This window comes from Mobula birostris, chromosome 6 (assembly GCF_030028105.1).
Source record: "Mobula birostris isolate sMobBir1 chromosome 6, sMobBir1.hap1, whole genome shotgun sequence".
Taxonomy (NCBI): domain Eukaryota; kingdom Metazoa; phylum Chordata; class Chondrichthyes; order Myliobatiformes; family Myliobatidae; genus Mobula; species Mobula birostris.
The window spans coordinates 162,970,054-162,989,280 of NC_092375.1; the positions used below are offsets into that span (position 1 = coordinate 162,970,054).

Consider the following 19,227-nt stretch of genomic DNA (forward strand, 5'->3'; position numbering starts at 1 on the left):
GAAATTGATAAAACTACTTTCACCTGTATCAATATTTACATTTTCAATGTATTCTTCCAATAGTTTGTCCCAAATAGGTTGTATGAAATTCAGTCTTTTTGGTAGTGAATAGCACATCAGGTTTCAGATGAAATGAAGTTTAATAAAGACAATTCAGTGTATGTTTTTATTATGTTAATCTGCAGATTGTCACCTTTTTTGTGACCCTGCTAACATGGTTTTTGTTCACTCTTGAGAATAGTATATTCCAACTTTTAGAAGAGGTAGACAAAATGGAAAAGGGGGATGGTATCCTGATGATAAATCATGAGAGGAAGGCATTGAGAGAAAAGATCTTGGCTCTGAAAATCATGAAGCTGAATCAGTGTGGCCGAGGCAAAGAAACAGCAAGGAACAGAAGACATCAGTAGGAATTGCCTGCAGGCCTTCAAACAGTAATTATAATGTAGGGCATGGTATAAATCAAGAAATTATGGATTCATGTATTGAGGGTAATACAAGTGACCTCTGCATTATGGCCATTGAAGAATTAGAAATGTGTCCTTATGGAATTCACAAATGACTACCTTAAAAACTTGAGATACAGAATAAAATTCACTCAAATAGAATTAATCTCGGGGGAAAATTTAAAAATATGTCCAACTTTAAATTCTTTTCATAGCCTTGTGCTGCGGCAAATCAAGATATGGACTGTATTCTAGGAAAGGAACACCACCACCCCATAATGCAAGAATTGCTGATATAATATTAATGGCCACTTGAATTACTCTTCAGCATGGCAAACAAATTGGCAATAGTAATGTGAATGATGTGTGAATGATGACTTTGTGGACTCTATAAATGATGAATTAAATAGGTTAGTGCTAGAGAACCCATGAGGGAATGGGCTATCCTGTAGTTCATACTGATTTTATCAAAAATGAACACAGGTCTTCCCCAATTTGTTGGTGCCTGACTAATGGATAACATTTGGAAGACTGGTAGGATGGATGGGATGGATTTGCCAGCTGCTGCAGTGCTGTAGGCATTTTTGCCAGGCAGTAACGGAATAGGGTACTTCCATTCTCTTCTCTCCCCACCACACCCCTGCAAGCTGTAAGATTGAGAACTGGGTCAAGCTGAGCAGAGCTGGGAGCACTGAGCAGACTTGATCACTTAATGAGTCAGTGAGGCTGGATGACAGCCGCTCTCTCCATGTCTGCTCACTCTCCCATCACAACTGCTTCTATGAACTCCTCCCATGCATCTTTTGTTTAATTCTGACTTACAAACCATACTTAGCAATGGACCCATATTGTAACTTGATGACTGTGTATATGTCAATAGACCTCATCTACTTCTATTTCCTTCTTGTTCATCATACTACAATTTGATTTTGTTCAGTTTTACTTTTAAGATATTTTTTTAATATTTATGACTGTAAAAAAAATTACCCTGGAAAAAGTGTGATGTACAGGAGTGCTCTGGTTTGGTTCAGTGAAAAAAGATTAATTAACAATATGTTTTTAAAAGACGCTTTTAAGGAAGACTAATATGGTGGAAATTTATATCAAGGTTGAAAGTGATTTCTTCCATCTGAAACTGCAGTCTTGAGACTAAGCAATGTACATTATGTCTCTTGAAAATTCATGAAACTACATTAAAAGCTACAATGGCAAACAAGCAATGGATAACATTTAAAGAATTTGTGTTTCATTTACAACAAATATATATCCCTTTATAAGGCAAAATATCTCAACAGTTTGGTCCTGTCAAGGCTAACAAGAGGGATTAAAGGCTGTAGTTGATCGGATTATAACGTTGTCAGAAGTAGCTGTAGACCTAACTAATAGGAAAATTTCAGGTTTCAGCAAAAGGAAAACCAGAATGTGAATGAGGAAAGTGAAAATAGAATGCAAGAATAAACTTCAGAAAGAGACAAAATTAGGTTGCAAATCCTATAGAAAAGAATGACAAAAGCTAGTGTGTCTGCATTACATATCAAGACAGGAAAAATAGTAATTGGTAAATAAAGGGCAGAGAAAATAAGTGAATATGTTTTTGTCTGTCATCATGGAACCTGTTGAGCTTAGAGTGGAGTGCTACTGAGGAGCTAAAAGAAATTGTCCCTTTTCATGCAGCTGATGAATCCAGTGGAACAGCAGAGACCAATACAGTTTGACACCAGCAGCAATGTTGGATTTGCCAGTCAGTGTAGAACTCAGTGTAGGATTGCCTTAGGGACCCCAACTCCAGATTCTTTAGGGTTTACTTCAAAAGGCTTTCCCATGAGTGGGTATAAGTGCAAGGTAGTGGAGGTTTGAGATTAGAGTTTTCCTTCTCTTGGATGAGCTGCCAGCCACAGTTAACAAGCCCCATCTGCCAGGAGCAACAATTTTAAGGCACCAGTAATCTGACTTTGCCCCTTCTTCAGTCAGTAAAAGTGGTTCTGGCAGGTTTCGTAGCTAAGCCGCACATGAAGGCCAAGAGCTGGACTCGGTGTCACAGGCTATTTCCAATATTATAAAAGATACACTTAAAGAAATTGAAGGAAAGTTTCAGCAGATTGACTCATGTGTTTGGAGTTTATCTGGTACAGAGCAATTAAGTACATGGAGTCACAAAGGATCTCATTGAAATGTGCAAAATTCTCAAGGTCTTGACAAGGTAGATATGGGGATGATTTTTGCTTTAGCTATGTTATCTAGAACATGACCTCCCAGTCACAAAATAAGATTTTGGCCAGTGTGGATCTTTGGAATTCTCTGTACATGAGGATTGTAGAGCTTTAGTCACGGAGTATGCTCAAAACAGAGTTCAGTACAAGTTTGTTTAGAAAGAGAATTATTACTGCCTCCCAGTTCTGTTTCTACGCTCATAATCTCTCCCATAATCATGCTTTTTCTTCCTATGCCTCTTTTCAAACTTGTCAGTAGCTGAGCAGTTTCATCAGCTTTGAGTGTTTCAATAATGAACAGGCAGTTCTCCATCTATCAGTCACTTGTGGACATATCTGGTTCCTGCTGGATACTTGGGCATTTGCCTCCTCATCTACATATTTACTTACTTTCCCTTTCAAAATGTAGTGGCATCCTGTGTAGTCTTCATTAGCAGTTTCAGACTGTGCATCTGCCTTGTTCATCACAGGAATCAATCTTCTGCAATCTTAAATGTACTCTCTATGTTGCAGCCATAGGTAGGCAGACGATAAATGACTCATGTTTGTGAGACTATAATTGTGTCCAGTATTCCAGCTATGGTCTCACCAAGGCTCTACGAGGGGTGATTGAGAAGCTTGTGGCCTAAGGTAGAAGGAGTCAATCTTAGAAAATCTAGCACATTTATCTTTCAACATAGTCCCCTCCTACATTTGCACACTTAGTCCAGCGGTCGTGGAGCATACGATCTTGAACGTCCAGTAAGTGTCCACAGCAGGGGTGATTGATACGTTCATGGCCTAAGGTAGAAGGAGATGAGTTATACAGCTCTCATCAAATGCACATGCAGTTCAGCTCTTTGAGTGATTGTGCAGAAAGTTTAAAGTTAATAACTTATCTCCTTCTACCTTAGGCCACGAACTTATCAATCACCTCTGACGAGTTATTAACTGATGAATTATTAACTTCAAACTTTCTGCATAATCACTCAAAGAATTGAACTGCATGTGCATGTAATGAGAGCTGTATAACTCATTTCCTTCTACCTTAGGCCACGAACATATCAATCACCCCTGCTGTGGGCACTTTCTGGAAGTCCAAGATCTGTACACTCCACGACTGCTAGACTAAGTGTGTAAATGTAGGAGCGGACTATGTTGAAAAATAAATGTGTTAGGTTTTTTAAAATTGACTCCTTCTACCTCAGGCCATGAACTTATCAATCACCCCGGTATATAATTTAGTAAGTCTAAGAGTTAGTCATCTTAATATACAAAGCTTTTCGTAATATAGTTCTGCATATAGTTTGCCTTCCTAATTTCCTTCCCTACCTGAATGTTAACTTTTATTGTACAAGGACACTGATGTCCTTAAGAAAATCAAAATTAAAATCTATCAACAGAAAAAATGAATCTTGTTTTCTATTTTCTTATTACAAAGTGGATAACCTCACATTTTTTTGGTTATATTCCATCTACTTAACCTGTCTATCTCCCATTTGAGGTTTCCTTGCATCTCCCTCACATTTCATATTTCTATCCAGCTATGTTTCATCAACAAATTGGAATATAGTACATCTGATCCTCTTTTTCAAACCATTGATATAGAATGTGAGCAGCTGAGACCCGGGCATCATTTCCAGCAGCACCCCACTAGTTCTATTCTCCTAACCTATAAATGCCCTGTTTAATTTCTGCCTTTTGTTTTCTGTTTATGAATCAACTTTCAATTCATGCCTGTATATTATCATTATGTTCTAAGTAACCCCTCCTGTGACACCTTTTCCAAGATCTTCTGCAAATATTTCACCGCATGTATTATATTAATTACATGCTTTCTCTAAGATGCAGGTTATCAAGACCTTGGGGTTTGTTGCCTTTAAAGCTATCAATTAATGCAATGCTAATATTCTTATAGTTCTTTTCGGTTGTTCATAGCTTGTATTTTGTTTGTCCTTTTTTATCAGCGTTTCTCCTTGTGCTGAATAATGAAAATTTCTCAGTTACAGGTGTCCCCGGCTTTTCCAACGTTCGCTTTACGAAACCTCACTGTTACGAAAGACCTACATTAGTTCCCTGTTTTCGCTAATAGAAGGAGTTTTCACTGTTACGAAAAAATGCAGCGGGCGAAAAAAAACAGCATGCGATAAAAGGCAGTGCGCAAAAAAAAGCAGCGCGTGCTCCGAGCAGCTGCTCCCCCCTGGATTCGGAATTGCATTCTCACCAGCATTGCTTAAACACGTGTCTGTGAGCAGCCGTTAGCAAGATGAGTTCTAAGGTATCGGAAAAGCCTGAAAGGATTCGTAAGGGTGTTACATTTAGCTTAAAACTAGACATAATTCAGCGTTTCGATCATGGTGAATGAACTAAGGACAAAGTGAGTTTGGTTTGTGGAAGCTGACGAACATGATGTTGAAGAGGTTTTGGCATCCCATGACCAAGAGCTGATAGATGAAGAGCTGTTGCAATTGGAAGAAGAAAGGATAACAATCAAAACCGAATGCAGTAGCGAACGGACCAAAAGTGAAATTGTCCAGGAACTGAATGTGAAGCAACTGCGTGAGATTTTCGCTGCAATGATAAAGTACGACTTTAATTTTGAAAGGGTACGTCAGTTTAGGGCATATTTGCAAGATGGTTTAGAAAGAACTGTATGATAGAAAAATGTGCGAGGCTAGAGGTCAAGCAAGCCTTCCACAGCAGACGACGAACCTCGACCTTCGACATCGAGGCAGGCAGACACAGGTGGGGGAAACCTGTATTGGGGTTACTTTTTTGACAACATTGTAATTTTTCCCCCACCAGTTTTCCTTGTTTTTTGCCTTAAAATGTGTTAATTATAAATTCGGTAATGTTTCTTTAAATATTATAAGCACTTGTTTTATGGCTAATATTGCATGCAGTCAGATTATAGAAGTAAGGAAAAGCTACCTGTAATTGCAGTTCATAGGCAGTGCCTCAGGATTGAAGCTGACTTTAAGGTAGCTAATGAGGGAAATCTGTGACTTAAAGAATCTGTCACAGGTAGGGCAAGAGGGGTATGATGAAATAGGTGACTAGATTGAGATGGGTGTGTTGTTTCAAATGGACTTTACTATTTCAATGTCATCCCAAAATCTTTTTGAGACTTTTGGTACTTCTAAATATCCTGCAGGAAGAGTCAGTGAGACACCAAATCATCTCATTTTTGACAGCTAAGTCCACTCCATGAAGGCATCATTATTTTACTGGTTTGTCCTTCATGTTCTTTGAGTTGGCCAACTTCTGCCTATTGTGTCTTAAAAATGCTTCTGTTCCCAGTCTCTGATGGTGGAATAGGGTTCTGATGTCCTCCAAGGGCTGTCTGCAATGAGTACAGATATTGCTGGTCATGACCTCTTATTGGGAAGAGTGGAATTAGCTGTTTAATTTGGGTAGTTATTACCAGTTATCACATGGGCTTGATGGAGCAAGTTGTGGTTCAGTGACAAGGTCATCTGAGATGACTGGAGAGAAGATTTTCTTTTATTAACAGACACATATCAATGACTATGAATATGTATGCATTCTCACACGTTGTCAGTTCACTCCTTGTTCATCCACCACCTTGCGATGGCTCAGTTCGTCACAACATTTTTGCCTTCAATGTATCTTTGGCCCAACAACCTCCATCCAGTTGTCCCATGAACCTTTATACCTCCTCCCCCCTACAATTTCTGCTACGTATTTCCATTGGCATTCCTCTTCCTCTCTGCATGCATGCCCCTACCTCCACCGATTTTTCTCTAGGCCCTCTGTTGCTTTTCAAACCCCTCTTTCCCAACCCTGCACCACCATGCACTACTGCCGAGTTGCTTTTCAGAAGTTCTGGCTGGGATATGAGATGGCTGATGACAGTGGTCTTGGTTCAATTGATGATTCATTTGGCCACAGCAATGCTGTTGTTCTCAACATCATTGGGCCTAGAGTGCTATATGATGAACTTGTCATTGTGTGAAATTCATACATTTTCCTGTGGCTACACAACACTTTCACCAGGTGTACTGGTTTCCTCCCTCATTCCAGGGAAGTGAAGATTAGTCACTGTAAATTGCTTCAGACTGTACATGCTTGGTAGAATCTGAGGGAATTTATGGGAATGTGGAAAAGGATAGTGGGATTGCCTGGTGAGCCATTATTCTCTCAATTAGCCAAAATGACCTCATCTATTGATAGGAAACCTTTTGATAGAGTGGATGGTGACAACTGTTTTCTTCACCTCACAAAACTAGAACTAGAAGGTATAGTCTCGGGCTATTTCAGTGGATAATTAAGAGTGAGGTGTTTTTTCATAAAAGATGTAAATCTTTGCATGCTTCCTTCTCGCTGCTGCCATCAAGAAGAAGGTACAGGAGGCTCAGAACCCACCCCACCAGGTTCAGGAGCAGTTATTGCCTCTCAACCATCAGGCTCCTGAACCAGAGGGGATAACTTCACTTGCCCCATCACCAAAATATTTTCACAACCTATGAGCTCACTTTCAAGGGCTCTTCATCTCATGCTCTCAATATTTATTGCTTATTAATTAATTATTATTTTATTTGCACAGGTTGTTTTCTTTTGGACATAGGTTGTTTGTCCATCCTGCTGGGTGCGGTCTTTCATTGATTCTGTTGTGTTTCTTGGATTTACTACGCATGCTTCAAGAAAACGAATCTCAGAGCTGTATATGGTGACATATCTGTACTTTGGTAATAAATTTTAAACTTTGAACTGAATATTTCAGCGATCATATGGGAATGTGGAATTCAGCTATAGGATTGGCCATAATCTTATTAACTGGTCCTCATGGACAGATAACTTACTCCTGCCTCCATACTCAGAATCAGAATCATCAGAATAAGTTTATCACTACTGATATACTGTACATTGTGACAATTGTTGTGGGAGCAGTACAGTGCAAGGCATAAACATGACTAGTTATGATAAATAAATAGTGCAAAACATGAATATGAGGTATTCAGGGAATCATTCCAAACCTGAAAGTTTGTGTCTGGGTCTTCAAGCCCCTGTACCTCCTCCCTAGAAGAGGGTGTGTCTCGGATGGTAAGAGTCCTTAATGATGGGTGCCACCTTCTTGGGGCATTGCCTTTTGAACATGTCCTTGATGGTTGGGAGGGTAGTACCCACGTTGGAGCTGCCTGAGTCTTCTGGTCTTGTGCATTGGAGTCTCCAGGGTGTGGTGTAACCATTCAGAAGCTCCTCAAATTTGTAATGATGTATAGCCACTTCATGCCTTCTTTGTGATTGCATCAATGTGCTGGGCCCAAGATAGATCCTCTGGAAGGTTGATACCCAGGAACTTGAAGCTGCTCACCCTTTCCACCTCAATGTTCCGTGTCCAAAAAGGAAGCATTGCTGGAAATATATATGAGCATAAAATTTATGTGGGAAGCATTTGGAAAATAGTGATTATAAGATTAGGGTTAGTGTGGTCGTGGAAATAGAAATTGCAAGTGTGAAAATGTAAAAGAGATGTCAAGGACTTGTGGAAGTCACTGAAGAGACTTAATAAATTGATTGAAAAGCTACAGTTACATGAAACAGCAAGAGCAGAGCTTTAAGTACAGGAGACTGATAGAAATGATGAAATAGATGCTAGATTGATGACTTGTGTGAATTAGGAAACACTGCTTTTAGTGCAGAAAGTGTTGGCAAGCATTGAGTACAAAATTTTCAAAAAATGGCGAAGGAGATGCAAGGAGTAATGTTACAAATATGTTGTAATTTGGAATGACAAACAAGAAAAAATCTGCAGAAGCTGGGAATCCAAGCAACAGACACATAACACTGGGGGAGCTCAGCAGGCCAGGCAATATCTATGGAAAAGCGCACAATCAATGTTTTGGACCGAGAACCTTTGGCAGGACTGGAGAAAAAAAGTTGAAGAGTAAATTTAAAAGTGGGGGAAGGGGAGAGAGAAACACAAGGTGATAGGTGACACCTGAAGGGTGAGGGATGAAGTAAAGAGCTGGGAAGTTGATTGCTGAAGGAGATACAGGGTTGGAGGAGTCTGATAGAAGGCCATGGAAGAAAGAAAAGAGGGGAGGAGCACCAGATGGAGGCAACGGTTGGGCAAGGAGATAAGGTGAGAGAGGGAAAAGGGAATGGGGAATGGTGAAGGTGTGTGGGGGGGGGGTGTATTACTGTAAGTTTGAGAGATCAATGTTCATGCCATCATGTTGGAGGCTACCTGGCCGGAATATAAGGTGTTGTTCCTCCAAACTGAATGTGGCCTTATCTCAACATGGATTGACATATTGGAATGGGAAGTGGAATTAAAATGGGTGGCCACTGGGAGAACGCACTTTTTCAGGCGGACAGAGCATAGGTGCTCTGCGAAGTGGTCTCCCAATCTACGTTGAGTCTCACCGAAATACAGAAGGCCACACCAGAAGCACCGGCCACAGTATATGACCCCAGCAGACTTACAGGTGAAATGTCGCCTCACCTGGAAGGACTGTTTGGGACCCTGACTAGTGTAGTGCTTGTTCTGCTTGCAAGGTTAAGTGATGGGAGGGGCGAGCGGACAAGGGAGTCGAGTAAGGAGCAATCCCTGAGGAAAGCAGAAAGTGTGGGGGAGGGAAAGATGTGCTTGGTGGTGGGATCATATTGGAGATGGTCTCGGCCTGAAACATCGACTTTACTTGTAAAATTAGTGGAACTCTGCTGAATTTCAGTTCTGATTAACTGAACAGTTTCAAAAAACAGGCAAAAACATAACAGACTGAGTGGCCCCATTGGTTATATCATGCTAAAATTTTATGAAATGCAAATTCTTTTTTTACAAGATTTTTTCATATTTAAAGCACTTAACATTTTTCAAGTGTCTTAATATTTATTCATCAGTGAATTCAACTGTCAAATAACAAGACATTGCTTCATCTTTGTTCTGCCTTACATGGATCCTATATGTTCTTGTATATTTTCCTTACACAGTCTGCCTCTGCAGCACACACGACATGTTGGAGGAATTCAGCAGCTCAGGCAGCGTCTGTGTTTATGTTTTGGGCCAGGACCCCTCATCAGGACTGGAAAGGAAAGGGAGGAGACACCAGAGTAGGAAGGTGGGGGGAGAACGCTAGAAGGTGATAGGTGAAGCCAGGGGCGGTGGGGAGGGGGAAGAAGCTAGGAGGTGATAAATGGGAAAGGGCTGGAGAAGAAGGAATCTAATAGGGGAGAAAAGTGGGAGAAAGGGAAGGAAGAGGGTCACCGGGGGAGGTGATTGGCAGGTGAGGAGAAGAGCTCAGAGGCCAAAGTGGGAAATGAAGAAGAGGGATGGGGGAGGTGAAGTAAAAATTACTAGAAGTCAGAGAAATCAATGTTTATACCATCAGTTGGAGGATACTTGGATAGAAGATGATGTGTTGTTTCTCTAAGCTGACTGGCCTCATCGTGGCACAAGAGTAGACCATGGACTGGCATGTTGGAACAGAAATGGGGATAGGAATTGAAAAATCCGATCACTGGGAAGTTCTGCATTTCGTGAATGGAGCTGAGGTGCTCGACAAAGCAGACCTCCAATCTACATTGGGTCTCATCAAAGTAGAGCAGGTTGCACTGGGAGCATCGGTTACAGTAGAAGACCTCCAACAGATTCACATGTGAAATGTTGCCTCATCTAGAAGGACTGTTTGAGGCTCTGAATGGAGGTGAAAGAGGGGGTGAATGGGCAGGTGTAGCGGTTCTGCCTCTTGCAGGGATAAGTGTCAGGAGGGAGATTAGTGGGGAGGAATGAATGAACAAGGGAATCAGGGAGGCAGCAGTCCCTGCAGAAGGTAGAGAGTGGGTGGTGGGGGGGGTGGGGAGAGCTAAAGATGTGTTTGGTGGTAGGGTCCAGTTAAAGAAGACAGACGATGCTGAGAATGATGAATTAGATGCGTAGGCTGATGGGCTGGGAGGTGGGGGTAAGAGGAACTCTATCCATGCTAAGCCAGCAGGAAGATAGGGGTGAGTGTGGATGTTCAGGAAATAGAGGAGATGTGGATGAGGGCAGCATCAGTGGTGGAGGAAGGGAAACCCCATACATTAAAGAATGAGGACATCTCCAATGTCCTGGAAAGGAAAACCTCATTATGCGAACAGATGTGGAGTAAAGGAACTGAGAAAAGGGATTGGCTAGTGAGATAGGGATGTGCCTGTCCTAGCATGCAAAGTCAACTCTGGCAGACTAGGCAGATGAGATCTACCCAGTAATTAGTATTACTGTTAATTACTTTTATTCACCAGGTGTGCTGGCAAACCTGAGAATCTGCATCATACCAATATACAGTATGACACTGAGATCTCTTTACTTAAGTTATAGATACAGAAAGTAATGTCAGAAAGAATAATTCACGCCACACACTAGAATCAGAATCAGGTTTAATATCACTGGCATATGTTGTTTTATATATATATAAAATCCTTCCGGTAAGATGGCAGAATGCTCGGATGGGTGGTCACTCCGGATCCAATCACAGATGCATGTAAGTCTTTTTTACGATCACAAGACCATGTTGGTCATTGGTAACGTAGAATACTGCAAGCCTAGTTCACTGCTTCACTGGTGAGATTGATGGCAGGGGTTGCCGAGGTGGTGCTCGCCCATGTCTGCTCGGTGCTGCCCTCTGGTGTTTGCTTGGTGAAAGAACAAGTTGACCAGGGTACCTTGCCATCAATTGTGACCGTTTTATCTGAAATCATCACCATATGTGCTATTGGTGCTGTGTGCTGTTGGTAATGTGTTTAGCACCTTGGCCCTGGAGGAAAGCTGTTTTGTTTGCCTGTATTCATGTATGGCTGAATGATAATTAAATTTGAACTTTTGTTGCACAGCTATATATATGGCCCAGAATACCAAAATTTTTTTATCTTACTCAGCTTCGTAAATATACACCATATTATACTTGTGAGGACAGAAAAAAATTACATTTTTTCCACTTTTGATTTCTTCTCTTGTGTTGGTAATAAAGCTCCGTTTATTCAATACTTAGCCAGGATTTATTTGTCAATATTGTAGCAGCATGAAGAGCACCCATTTCTAAGGCTGCTAAACCTGCAAGAATTGCCAATGAAACCTCAATGTATAGTTTTTGAAGACAAAATAAAAGGATTCACAGTTGATATGTGGCTGTAAGGTTCATTAGTAGTCACTCATGGAATGAAAATCAACAAACTGCAAATAGCATATTGAAGTTAACCTACCTCAGACTGCTGCAGATTGAATCATGACATTTAGTATAAATTTTAAATAAAATTCTGGAGACTGGGATTTGAACAACAGCTGTTTTGCTTTAATTGTAAATTTCATCTTGAAAATAAGCTTTATCCGCTCTTTGGGCAATTGTTTTCGCCCTAATATGGCAGCATATGGTTCATTTCCCAAGTTGGTGGTATACCTGGATACATAAACATCTGATAGAGGACTTGGTATACTCAAGTATACGTCTTCAGCGCTGTGCTCACAACCCCTCTTCTCAAATTTGTCTCCATATTGCTTGAAGTTAAGTTCTTATCCCTTTCTAAACTTTATCTTTATTTATTCTGGATACTTCAGTAACCTCTCTTGTAAGGAGAAGAATTTCCTTCCCTTTTACTTTATCTGTACCTTTCCAGTCTGTTGAATCCAACCCCTACTATTTGAGTTAAAGCCCTATCCACAGCCCTGGTTATGAGATTTGCCATGACCCTACTCCCATCCTGGCTGCAGTAGAGCACTTCCCATCAGAACAGCTCCCTCCTTCCCCAAAACTGGTGCCAGTGCCCCACAAATTCAAATACTTTTCCCACTCCAGTCTTTGAACCACATATTTAGTACCCAAATCTTATTGATACTCTTACAAATTGCATGATTTATAAGGCATTGGTCAGACTGTACTTGGGGTATTGTGAGCAATTTTGGGCCCCTTATCTAAGATGAGATGTGCTGGAATTGGAGAGGGACCAGAAGAGGTCCACGAGAATGATTCTGGGAATGAAAGGGTTAAAGTATAGGGGACTTTGATGGCTCTGGGCCTGTACTCGCTGTGCCAGGAGGGAGATCAATGGAGAAGGATGAGTAGACAAAGGAGTTGGGAGCAATCCCTGCGGAGAGCAGAAATTGGGGGGAGGGTAAGATGTGCTTGGTGGTGGGATCCCACTGGAGATGTCGGAAGTTATGGAGAATTACGTGCTGGATGCAGAGGCGAGTGGGGTGGTAGGAGAGGGCACGAAGAACCCTATCCCTGGTGTGACAGCAGGAGGATGAGGTTGAGGGCAGATATGTGCAAAATGGAAGAGACGCAGGTGCGGGCAGCATTGATGGTGAGGAAGGGAAGTCCCTTCCTTTGAAGAATGAGGGCATCTCAGTTTTTATAGAATGAAAAGCCTCATCCTGAGAGCAGGTGTGGTGGAGACGGAGGAACTCAGAGAAGGGAATGGCTTTTTTTTTCAAGTGACAAGTTGGGAAGAGGTATAGTTCAGATAGTCAGTGGATTTATAAATGTATCAGTAGATAGACTGTTTCCAGAGATGGAGACAGAGAGATCGAGAAAGGGGAGAAAGGTCTTAGAAATAGACCAGGTAAATTTGAGGGCTGGGTGGAAGTTGGAGGCAAAGTTGGTGAAATCAACAAGTTCAGTATGGGTGCAGGAAACAGCATCGATGCGGTCATCAGTGTAGCCTAGGAAGAGTTGGAGAACAATGCTGGTGTAGGCTTGGAACATGGGACTGTTCCACGTAGCCGATGAAAATGCAGGCATAGCTGGGGCCCATGTGAGTGCCAGTGGCTACACCTTTGGTTTAATGGAAGTGGGAGGAGCTGAAGAAGTTGTTGAGGGATTTAAGTGAAAATACTGCAGATGTTAGAAATCTGAAATTAAATGGAAAGTGCTGAATATTTACTGCAAAGCAGACAGATAATCTTTTATCGGGAAAGGAGCTAAAATGCATAAAAGAGGGGGAAGAGATGATGAGGTCAGTATGCAAGATCAGTGTTAGGGTGATAGTAGGATCAGTTTAATAATAAAAGGGGTGACAGGGCAAGTGAAAGTTTGGAAAGATTTTAATGAATACCAAAAGATAATTTTGGAGAATGTGTGAAAAGGGGAATATGAGTAATATGAAATTATCAAAAAACTGAATGCTGATATGAGAGATAATAACTAGGAATGCTAATTATCTGAATTGTTGAATTCTGTGAGTCTGAAAGGATGAGAAATGTGCACCTAATCAAGAAGTGTGTTATTCCTCCCTTACATTGGAGTTTAGTACAAGAGGTCAGAGTTGGAGTGAGATGGAGAAATAAGGTAACGTGCAACTGAAAGCTTGGGCAAAATTTCATTTAAATATGCATAAAATTATCATATTTCTTGTTGCATTCCTCTATAAGTGTAATCTTTCTTGTTCAACTGAAATATAATAATTCCTCTACTACAATTTCTTATGGTTTGTTTGTTGCTTTTTAGAGTGGTGTGCGTGGGTGGTGATGGAACTGCCAGTGAGGTTGCTCGTGCCTTACTGCTCCAAGCACAGATTGATGCTGGGAAGGACGTGGATTCCAACTTCACGCCTGTCAGAGCACCACTTCCTCTCGGCATAATACCAGCAGGTGGGCTTGCAAAGTGCTGACTCATCTGGAAATGCATCTGTTCATATTCTGTTTATCATCCTTCCATAATTTAAGTTAAATGACTACATTTATTATATTGAGGTGTGAGTGCTTACATACATGTATGTTTGCACATGTGCAAGTGTGTGTGTGTTTGTGAATGCAGTTGCACAGGTTATTAAAGGCATGTTTTGGGAGATGATTGATTATAAGATCTATAATAAATATTGATTATTATGGAATGGCAAATAGAGCTTTTTTAAAAATCACTGTATGTCTTTGTTATTGTTAGTTTCTATATCTGACAATTACCTAAAAGACTCCATTGTTATTATGAGCCTCTTTGAAGAATATAAGATTATAATTTTATTTTTCATGCTATATTGCAGAAACCATCTTATTAGGTTATCAGACTGCATAAAGTACACTGGACAGCAATTTTTTTTTGAAAATGTTGCATCCTCAGAAATTTTTGTGTATGTGACAAACTACTTGAAGCTGAGTACAAATGTAATTTCAGACTACATGTATCATGTAGGAATTTGGAGAGACAAGACATTAACTTTTATTGAATATAATGCAATTAATTCCATAATGGTACTGATGCCCTGCAATAGTTCAACTAAGCTAATTATGTTTTGTTGATGATTTTCTTGTACTCAGTGTCTGAGGCTTCTTGCTTAAGTGTGCAACAGAAATTAACCAACATTGATGGATTCCAGTAGTTTTGATACTGTTACTCTGTGACTGCAATGTCCTGGTGAAATCTTTCACCATGCTCATCCTAACAGCACCACGATTTGCAGGGAAGAAGTCTAAATGGCAATGGAGAAAGTTAATCGTTAGTGACATGTTGCACTTCATGATTTTGTATGCTTGAAACATGTTGTCAACCAGCTGCAAGTAGTTTGTGCTCTGTAGTTGCCATGAAAATTTTCAACAACACCCTTAAATTCATGCGATTTTCTCTGGTTGCACTATAAGTTCTTTGAATTGCCTGTCATTGATGACCAGTTTGATTTGTGGACCAACAAAATTGCTTTCTGTAATCTTGACATCAGTTATTCTGGGAAATATCAATCTCAAATATCAAAATTGTTCACAAAAATTTTTGTGTCAGGTGACAGCAGACTCCATCCTTGCAGTCTTGAACCCAGTAACTGTGCTTTTGCCATTGACAAACCCAAGATTCCGATCAAATCATTTAATTCAGATTAACTCTGTATCAGTGTTGTTTTCCATTCCTGGCTTGTGCATCATGGCATCTTTGTCTGCCTTCTCTTAACTCCATGTATCTGGTGGCTTTGGTACTGGAAGACTATCGTCATATGGTATTCAATGGATTTGCTGTTTTTAACAGAGAAACCAGACACACTAGTCAGGCAGAAGTAGCAGTCTATCATATGATCCTTCTGTTCTCGCCATATCATTCAGGACAGTGAATGGCATTGACTTTCAAGTACCTCTGAACCAATCTCTAAGATCGACAGTGTGTGTTGCACAATAACTGTGAGGAGACTAGGCTTTGGCTTGGTTGCCAAGTTTAGATTCAAAGTAGAGATCATAGGCTTTCTTAATAAAAAGAGTCATGCACCGTCATTGAGATTTAAGCATATACTTGCCACATATTTAACAGAAGGTATCGAGGTTGTTGCAACATTGGCGAGTTCATTTTGCTATCACAAATGCTCTTGAAATACAATTACTTTATTATGAGTACACACTATATGCTATACGCATCAACGTGGTTGCAAACTGATATCTATGTAAACACAATGCATAGAATGGCATGTGCTTGATGCTTTTATAGATTTTCTGAAACCTGTTGTGCGGCATTCACCCTATCTAAGCATGCCCAGGCATACCTGAACAAGATAGAAAACTTTTCAGCTTACATCGAGGGCAACATTTTAATTGACTTGAATTACAAATGGAAATAACAAACACAGGTGATTTCCACAAAAAAATGTATGTGATAGGGAAAGTTCATGGTGATTTTCATAATCAGCAGCCCAAAATCCAAAAAATACACTCAAGTATTTAGCAAGCAAAATCAGCAACCTTGAAGTGATTATTTCATTTCAAACTCCTAAGGATAGCATCATATCAAAGGTCAAAGTAAATTTATTATAAAAGTATGTAAATATTAACCATATACAGCCCTGAGATTCATTATTTATTTAATGAGTTACAGTGCAGTTCCAGCCCTCCAAACTGCGCCGCTCAGAATTCCCCAATTTAATCCAAGTCTTATCACAGGACATTTTACCACTGGTACATCTTTGGACTGTGGGAGGAAACTGTGGAACCCGGAGATAACCCGTGTGGTCACAGGGAGAACGCATGAACATGCAAACTCCGTACAGGCAGTGGCGGGAATTGAACCTGGGTCACCTGTTCTGTAAAGCATTGTGTTAACTACTACGCTACCATACCCCCTCCCTTGCAGGCATTTTCAGGAAAGAACAAATACAATAGAATTTTATGAAAAACTATACAGAAACAGCCAAAGGTTGATAAACACCAATAGCAAAAGAAGGCAAATGTGTAACTAAAAATAATATTAAGAACATGAACAACAAACAACAGGAAATCTGCAGATGCTGGAAATTCAAGCAACACACATAAAAGTTGCTGGTGAATGCAGCAGGCCAGGCAGCATCTCTAGGAAGAGGTGCAGTCGACGTTTCAGGCCGAGACCCTTCGTCCATTAAGAACATGATATATTCAGAGTCACTTAAAGTGAGTCTACAGGTTGTTGAATCTGTTCAGAGTAGAGGTGAGTGAAGTTATCCATCCTGGTTCAGGAGCCTGATGGTTGTAGGATAATAGCTGTTCCTTAACCTGGTGGTGTGTGATCTAAGCCTTCCGGACCTCCTGCCCAATGGTAGTAGTGAGAAGAGGGCGTGACCTGGGTGGTGGGGATCTTTGATAGAGGCTGCTTTAATGTGGCAGTTCTCTATATCAATTTAATCAATGGTGGGGAGGGCTTTGTCTGTGATAGACTGCACAGTGGCCCCCACTTTCTGTAGCCTTTACTGTTCCAGGGCATTAGTGGTTCCATACCAGGCTGTGATGCAACCAGCTGGGTACTCCACACTGTGCATGTATACAAGTTTGTCAAAGTTTTTAGTGACATGCCAAATCCATGTAAAGTTCTAAGAAAGTAGAGACATTTTCGTTCCTTCTTTCTGATGACAATTATGTGCTGGCATCAGGACAGATCCTCTGATATGTTGATGTCAAGAAATTCAAAGCCACTGACCCTGTCAACCTCCATTCCCCTAAAGAGGACTAGCTTATGGAGTGGTGATCATTACTCAGTTTAAGGTTAGTGATAAGGATGAGTCTGGTCCTTGGATGAAAGTGCTAAATTGGGGAATGGCAATTATGACAAAATCTACAGCAGGAACTGGAGAGAGGAAATAGAGAGCAGCTTCTTGAAGGTGAATCCACATGGTGTGTGGGAGTCCTTCAAAGGGCAACCAGTTACAGTTCGAGACCAGTAATTTCCTTTAAGGATATAAGATAAGAAGGCAAGTTTTGGAAATGTTGAATGACAACGATATTGCAAGTTTAGGAAAAAAAAGGAAACATATAGAGGAAAATTAAAGTGGATAAATCCCCGAGACCTGACAGGGTGTTCCCTCGGACCTTAAAGGAGACTAGTGTTGAAATTGCAGGGGCCCTGGCTGAATATACTTAAAATGTTGCTGTCTACAGGTGAGGTGCCGGAGGATCGGAGAGTAGCTCATGTTGTTCCGTTGTTTAAAAAAGGATCGAAAAGTAATCCGGGAAATTATAGGCTGGTGAGTTTAACGTCGGTAGTAGGTAAGTTATTGGAGGGAGTACTAAGAGACAGAATCTACAAGCATTTGGATAGACTGGGACTTATTAGGGAGAGTCAACATGGCTTTGTGCGTGGTAGGTCATGTTTGACCAATCCATTGGAGTTTTTCGAGGAGGTTACCAGGAAAGTGGATGAAGGGAAGGCAGTGGATATTGTTTACATGGACTTCAGTAAGGCCTTTGACAAGGTCCCGCATGGGAGGTTAGTTAGGAAAATTCAGTTGCTAGGTATACATGGAGAGGTGGTAAATTGGATTAGACATTGGCTCGATGGAAGAAGCCAAAGAGTGGTGGTAGAGAATTGCTCCTCTAGTGGAGACCTGTGACTAGTGGTGTGCCACAGGGATCAGTGCTGGGTCCATTGTTATTTTTCATCTATATCAATGATCTGGATGATAATGTGGTAAATTGGATCAGCAAGTTTGCTGATGATACAAAGATTGGAGGTGTAGTAGACAGTGAGGAAGGTTTTCAGAGCCTGCAGAGGGACTTGGACCAGCTGGAAAAATGGGCCGAAAAATGGCAGATGGAGTTTAATACAGACAAGTGTGAGGTATTGCACGTTGGAAGGACAAACCAAGGTAGAACATACAGGGTTAATGGTAAGGCACTGAGGAGTGCAGTGGAACAGAGGGATCTGGGAATACAGATGCAAAATTCCCTAAAAGTGGCGTCACAGGTAGATAGGGTCGTAAAGAGAGCTTTTGGTACATTGGCCTTTATTAATCAAAGTATTGAGTATAAGAGCTGGAATGTTATGATGAGGTTGTATAAGGCATTGGTGAGGCCGAATCTGGAGTATTGTGTTCAGTTTTGGTCACCAAATTACAGGAAGGATATAAATAAGGTTGAAAGAGTGCAGAGAAGGTTTACAAGGATGTTGCTGGGACTTGAGAAACTCAGTTACAGCGAAAGGTTGAATAGGTTGGGATTTTATTCCCTGGAGCGTAGAAGAATGAGGGGAGATTTCATAGAGGTATATAAAATTATGATGGGTATAGATAGAGTGAATGCAAGCAGGCTTTTTCCACTGAGGCAAGGGGAGAAAAAAACCAGAGGACATGGGCTTAGGGTGAGGGGGGAAAAGTTTAAAGGGAACATTAGGGGGGGCTTCTTCACACAGAGAGTGGTGGGAGTATGGAATGAGCTGCCAGAC

General features: G+C 40.9%; 1 protein-coding gene across 2 annotated transcripts in view; it reads left to right on the top strand.

Annotated features, from left to right (window-relative positions):
• Window positions 1–19,227, top strand: part of cerkl (CERK like autophagy regulator) — a 210,834-nt gene that overhangs the window by 118,915 nt on the left and 72,692 nt on the right. For both annotated transcript variants that reach the window (XM_072261766.1, XM_072261767.1), the window contains exon 5: window positions 14,080–14,222. In XM_072261766.1, the coding sequence (XP_072117867.1) occupies window positions 14,080–14,222 (143 nt within the window). The remainder of the gene's footprint in view (window positions 1–14,079; window positions 14,223–19,227) is intronic.